The sequence below is a fragment of the Somniosus microcephalus genome, chromosome 6, assembly GCF_052327205.1.
Source record: "Somniosus microcephalus isolate GS21.2 chromosome 6, FLI_Smic_1.0, whole genome shotgun sequence".
Taxonomy (NCBI): domain Eukaryota; kingdom Metazoa; phylum Chordata; class Chondrichthyes; order Squaliformes; family Somniosidae; genus Somniosus; species Somniosus microcephalus.
Window position 1 is genome coordinate 15,705,534 of NC_140992.1, and position 6,977 is coordinate 15,712,510.

A 6,977-nucleotide genomic window follows, 5' to 3' on the forward strand; every position below is an offset into this window, starting at 1 on the left:
CACCTCAAATCGGCATCCCTTAAAACAGATTATTTGGTCATTACCACATTTGTGGTGCGCAAATTGGTTGCCGCATTTCTTGCATTAAACAATGGCTACGCTTCCAAGAAGTATTTCATTGGCCCCAAAGTGCTTTACAGCCAATGCTCCCTGTGAGCTGCATGGCCGCACAGCGCTCCAGGGATCCCGCACAGCCGGCTTTTCAAACGCAGAAACCGCGCATGTGCGGTAATTTGCATGGCCCCTTAAAGGAGCTGCGTGGCGCCAAAGAAAATTACAGGGATGCCCTGGGGTCATGAAAGGCACTATAAAAAGGCAAATCTCTCTTGCACGTCATTTCAAAGATAGACGCCATTCTTAAAACCACACCAGCCGACCATTTCAACACTTGCGAAAATGCAAAAGGTTTTTCCCCAAAGACTAAAAGGATGCAGTTGCGAAGATGTGTAAAAATAAAAACAGACTGTGATTTTTTTTTTAAATTAGCACCGAGACAGATTGCAAGGAGGCCCCAGCACCTCACAGATACTGACAGGTTGGTCTTCCAATAGGAACCCAGCTGAAAACCTGACGTCAATCACAATTGCTGGAATGTTGGAAAATTCCAAACTTTCCTCAATGGGGACTTCCAAAAGAGAAATGAACAGGTCCTGGTGCTGATTGGGTAGGTGGGGAGGGGCTGCATTAGTCGCTTGCACTGTGTACAGTTTCTGAGGTAATGAAAGGCACTATATGAACTTCAACTCATCCAAAACTCTGCAGGCCATGTACTAACTCGCACCGAGTCCTGTTCACCGACCACCCTTGTGCTCGCTGGCCTACATCAACGCCGCAAATTTAAAATTCTCATCCTCGTGTTCAAATCCCTCCGTGGCCTCGCCCCTTCATAGAAACATAGAAGATAGGAGCAGGAGTAGGCCATTTGGCCCCTCTAGCCTGTTCCGCCATTTAATGAGATCATGGCTGATCATCCAAACTCAGTACCCTGTTCCTGCTTTCTCCCCATATCCCTTGATCCCTTTAGCCTTAAGAAATATATCTAACTCCTTCTTGAATATATTTAATGAATTGGCCTCCACTGCCTTCTGTGGTAGAGAATTCCACAGGTTCGCCACTCTCTGGGTGAAGAAATTCCTCATCTCAGTCCTAAATGGCTTACCCCTTATCCTTAGACTGTGACCCCTGGTTCTGGACTCCCCCGACCATCGGGAACATCCTTCCAGCATCTAGTCTGTCTAGTCCTGTTAGAATTTTATAAGTTTCAATGAGATCCCGTCTCATTCTTCTAAACTCCAGCGAGTATAAGCCCAATCGACCCAATCTATCCTCATACGTCATTCCTGCCATCCCTCTGGAACCTCCTTCAGCCCTACAACCCTCCGAGATCTCTGCGCTCCTCCAATTCTGGCCTCTTGCACAGCCCCTATTTCAATCACTCAACCATTGGCGGCCGTGTTGTCAGCTGCTTAAGCCCTAAGCTCTGGAGTTCCCTACCTAAACCTCTCTCCACCTTTAAGACGGGCCTTAAAACCTACTTCTTTGACCAAGCTTTCGCTCACCTGTCCTAATATCTCCTTGTGTAGCTCCTCTGAAGCGCCTTGGGACCAATGTTCCCGCTAATTTTTTTTTTTTGTTGGGGGGGGTGCACGGCCCATTCAAATTACCGCGCATGCGCAGGTTTTTTGCCATTTACAAGCCGGCGCGGCCATGCAGCTTGAAGGGAACATTGCTTGGGATGTTTAACTACATTAAAAGATGCTATATAAATGCAGGCTGTTGTTGTTATAAAATGCCAGTCAGTTCCTTTTTACAGAGGAGCCGGCAGTCTTTTTGTCCGACAGTTTGGATTGTCTGCACTCCCATTGCTAAAACCCACCTGACTGCTGACATCACGGCCTACAGATTTAACATATTGCAGCCTTTAAGTCAGAAACCCAGAGGCTGCGATTCAGTCCTGGCTGCCAGTTATTTGACTCTCCCTACTTTACGTGACTCTCTGTGTTTTGCCTGGGCTTGCCCAGAGTGCTGCATGGATTGTTCCACGCGAGGGGAGACACTGCAACGTGGGAAACGGAGGGGGGAGAAAACAGAACTACGATTCTGACTCCAGGAGCACATGCGGTGGCAACTAGCCCACAAAGCAATGGAGAACAGGTCTTCAAATAAATCAATCATTTTACAAGTAAATCATTTTCAGCCAGCTTTGCTCAGATCGACTTTAACCCTCTCATATCTAATGCTTGACTCAACAGGAAATGCATACCTAGAATGTTCACATGACCCAGACTTGTAAAACCTTAAGAGAATCAGAACTCAAGCACATTTTCTCCCCAACAAAATACTCTGACTTTCAACAATGTTCAACTGACATCACCCAAAACAGGTTAGTTAACGTCACACTGCAGCAACTCGCCAAAGGCTTCTTCGACAGCACCTCCCAAACCTGCAACCTCTGCCACCTAGGACTAGGGCAGCAGGTACATGGGAACACCACCTCCAAGTCACACATCATCCCGACTTGGAAATATAATGACCGTTCCTTCATCGTCGCTGGGCCAAAATCCTGGAACTCCCTCCCTAACAGCACTGTGGGAGTACCTTCACCACATGGACTGCGGTGGTTCAAGGCAGTGGCTCACCACCACCTTAAGGGCAATGAGGGCTGGGCAATAAATGCCATCCTTGCCAGTGGCGCCAAGAATTTTTTTTTTTTTTTTTTTATATACACATTTCATTGTTGTGGGACCTTACTACGTGCACAGGCTCATCAAGCCGCCGCTGCCACCATGTAGACCATGTCGACCCTTTACCTATTTAATCTCAATTCCCCACCCTCGACCTCTATTTACCCTTAGTTCCCAAGCAAGTAGCTATCACGCAGCCATGCAACATCAGTGTAATTCACTGCACACGAAGCGCTCAGAGATATTTCCGAGACTGGTCACTAATAAGGCACGATGGAAATGCAAGCCATCCCGTTTCTTTCAAAATGGTTGACAATTTCACAAAATTGCTTTTAGATTTCACAACATCCAGTACACTTTTAAACCGTAGTCAAAATAGACGTATTACAATGTATAAAACAGTACGACAGGTTCTCTGTTAAGGTATAATATTTGAAATGCCAAGATATACAATAAAACACCCAACGCTTAATATTGTTTTGTTTGGGTTTCTTTTATATAAAAATTCATTTTGTATTAAAAGTCTCGGAACAGACAGACAGCTGTTAAATGCGTGTCTGGATTTGTAACATACAGAGGATGTTAGAGTTCCTTGGTGCGCCAGAGTAAGATTCCCCGCCCACCCACCCACCCCCCTTGCCCTCCCATCTCTGTCATTGCTGGCCTGGAGAGAGAGATTGGATTAGTACATGGAATAACAAAGTGAGGGTTGACACAGTTCCTTTGGAAACGAGAGACGAGGAGAAAAAAAAAATGAATTCTCCAACAACCTGAAATGTAGGCAAAGCGAGAGAGAAAAAAAAAAACCGAAAAGGTATATAGATTCCGTCAAGAGAGTCTTCTTTTAAGTCTTGCCATGCTTTGTGTGGGAACACTCGAAGGAAATTTTGTTAAGTACTTTTTTTTTTCTGCACCGACAGCTAATGGGATAGTGTGGAGGCTTTCACAGATTGGCACGTACTGCATTGACAGCGGAGTCTCAAAGGCACTAGACACAAGGGTGGTTGGTGGCCTGTGATCATCAGGTTTGTGGACCACAGCACAGATTTCAGTTATTGTCTGCACCCTCCAGGGCTTGCCGTTTGTCGAGTTCGTTTTTTCCCCCTCACCCCACCCCCCCACCCCTTGTTTGTACAAGTCTATGGTTAGCACATTCACAGCACACCGTTCAAAAAAATACCAGTCACTTTTTTGTTGTTAAATATATTGGCCCTACCATCCCCCTTCTTTCCACTGGGTGGGGGTGGTTGGCGGGTAGGGGGAGGGAGGGAGGGGAGGGGAGGGGGAAAGAAGAGGCGAAAAATTAAGTCACAGCAGTTCAACAAAAAATAGAAGTACTTTTCCCCCGCCCCACAAATAAAACAGCAGTAAGATGGAGCTCTGATCCATACTGGGTGGCATCTGGTGCACAGTCTCCAAGTTAGGTGGGTGCCACGAGAGGTGGGATGCCAAATATCCATATTTCCAACTTTGCATAGAAATTCTGTGCCTGTGGAAGAGGGGGGGTGGGGGGGGGGGGAGGGTGGAGGAGGGGGTGGCAAAAAAATCATAATCATTAAATAATTCACCAGACTTAAGATTCACTTAAAACCGCACACCGCGCCCCCCCCCCCCCCACCTTGCAGTGAACAAAAGACCAAATACAATGTCCTTAAATAAATCTTTTATTCTCACCCCCCCTTGCCCCTTTACAGTTAAAAGAGGTTTTAATGCAAATATGTGTCTTGCTAACTCGCTTTCACCCCATTTTCCCCCTCCACAAAATACACACACACACTCACATACATACATACACAGACACACAAGGGACCAACACTGAATGCTCTGCCTAGCAAACACATGCAGCTTATCAGCCCCACCATTTTAAGTGAGGAGGCTGTCCTTTACTGGTGAGTATAGAGAGAGAGAGAGAAGCCTGCTGGTTGCAACTTGCCTTCCTGGAAGTAGCATCATAACTGGGAGGGGGGGTTAGAGATCTGTCTCCCCATCCCCCACACAACCATCACATGAGCATCTCATCCTTTTTTTAAAAAAAACACATTTTTAAAAAATAAATTATTTTGCTTTACTGCCCCCACAACAAAAAATAAGGAGGGGGAACCTGAGATTAACAAAAAAAAGTTAACAAATCTCCAAGAAGGAAAAAAAAAAGTCTCACCTTTTTTTTTATAATGTATAATATATATTTATATAGAAATCTCATCACAGGACAACACAGGAGGAACAACACTGATCGTCCCCATTGGGCTGAGCCACATAGTTCATCTGCCGGACGATCTCGGCGAACAGTTCGTCCACTGAGGTCTTATTTTTGGCCGAGGTCTCCATGAAGGGACAGTTCCATTCATCGGCCAGGGCTTTGCCCTCCCCGAACGAGACCTCCCGCTCGCCCTCCAGGTCCACCTTGTTGCCCACCAGCAGCATGGGCACCCTCTCGTAGCGCTTGACGCGGATGATCTGGTCGCGCATGGGTCGGATGTCCTGGAAGGACTGCTGGTTGACCAGGCTGTAGACCAGGATGAAACCCTGGCCGTTCTTGATGTAGAGGTCGCGCATGGAGGCGAACTGCTCGGTGCCCGCCGTGTCCAGGATCTCCAGCACCGAGGGCGACGAGTCCACCTCGATCTCCTTCCTGTAAAAATCCTCGATGGTCGGGTCGTACTTCTCGATGAAGGAGCCGGTCACGAACTGCACCGTCAGGGCGGACTTGCCCACTCCGCCGCTCCCTAAAACGACCACTTTATATTCTCTCATGGTCTGGCAGAAGCCACTTTCCTTTCTTTCTGTCTGTCTGTCTGTCTGTCTTCCTGTTGTTGGGGTGTGTGTGTGTTGTAAGTCAGCGACCGCTCTCCCCACCACCAGAAGCAAGAAATTGACCTGAAATTGCAAGTGAAAGCTACAAGGGCAATTACAGCCCCCCCAAAATCCTTGCTGCTTTTTTTTTTGTGTGTGTGTGTGCCTTCCCCTCCCTCCCCCCCCCTGTTTAAATCCGATGCCGGGTGTGCTTGCTGCAGTCTTCTTCCAATCTGTCGAGGTGGTGTTAGAGTCCCAGCATTTATTTTGCCAATGCGACTCCCTCCGGCTGGCTCAGCCTTCCCCCCCACTTCAGTCCTTGCCCGCTGCAGTGCGAGAGTGAAGCGGGCCGATCTCTCCCACGCTCTGGCTTCCCATTGACACACACAAGGCTCTGCACAGGGCGTGAACACATCGGCATCAGCCTGGAAACTGCACCGGCGGGGAGGAGCTTAATCTCTTAAAGGGGCAACTGCAAAAAAAACAAAAAATAACCTTTGGGTCCCATGCTCACAGAATGCTGACAGCACACAAGGCAGGCTGTGCAAGAGCAGCCGGAGGGAGCCGCATTGGCAAATAAATGCTGGGACTCCAACACCACCTCGACAGCTCGTCCTACTCCTCCGCCCTTTCCCTCCGTAGCCCTGCGGGGTTTTTTTTCCCCCCTCCTTTTGAAAGCCACGATTGAATCTGCTTCCACCATCCTCTCAGGCAGTGCATTCCAGATCCTAACCACTCGCTGCACTAAAAAAAAAGTTTTTCCTCATGTCTGCCTTGAATCTCTGTCCTCAGGTTCACGACCCTTCCGCCAATAGGAACAGTTTCTCTCCATCTACTCTGTCCAGACCCCTCGTGATTTTGAACACCTCTATCAAATCTCCTCTCAACCTTTTCTGCTCCAAGGAGAACAACCCCAGCTTCTCCTGTCTATCAACGTAACTGAAATCCCTCATCCCTGGAATCATCATCATCTCAGAGAGAGAGAGAGAGAGAGAGAAAAGTCTTCTTGAAATATACACACCCTAAAGGGTGATGGAGGCGTTTTACAATTTCTGAAAGAAAGAAAGACTGACTTGGCAGAAGAACCAAAGGTGACATGAAGGAAAAAATTTTAACGCAGCGGGTGGTTAGGCTCTGGAATTCATTGGCTGAGAGAGTGGTGGAGGCAGACTCAATCGTGGCTTTCAAAAGGGAGTTGGATAAATACCTGAAGGAAAAAAAATTGCAGAGCTGCGGGGAAAGGGCGGGGGGAGTGGGACTAGCTGGAGTGCTCTTGCAGAGAGCCGGCACGGGCTCGACGGGCCAAATGGCCTCCTTCTGTGCTGTAACCATTCTATGATTCTATGACTTGCAAATCCCTACCCCAAACCTGCACTCCACCATTGGCGGCCGTGCCTTCAGCTGCTTAGGTTTAAGCTCTGGAATTCCCTCCCTAAACCTCCCTCTCCTCCGTTAATACACTCCTTAAAACCTGCCTCTTTGACCAAGCTGTGCAGCGCC

At 47.9% G+C, this 6,977-nt stretch overlaps 1 protein-coding gene across 1 annotated transcript; it reads right to left on the bottom strand.

Moving 5' to 3' along the window:
• Nucleotides 1-3,792: 3,792 nt before the first annotated feature.
• On the bottom strand, nt 3,793-6,109 carry LOC147115491 (ras-related protein Rap-2b). The gene is made up of 2 exons (XM_085989759.1): nt 4,843-6,109; nt 3,793-4,173 (listed from the first exon to the last, which is right to left on the bottom strand). The coding sequence occupies exon 1, from the start codon at nt 5,436-5,438 to the stop codon at nt 4,887-4,889; it is 552 nt and encodes a 183-aa protein (XP_085845885.1). The 5' UTR covers nt 5,439-6,109; the 3' UTR covers nt 3,793-4,173; nt 4,843-4,886.
• Between the last annotated feature and the right edge of the window lie 868 nt (nt 6,110-6,977).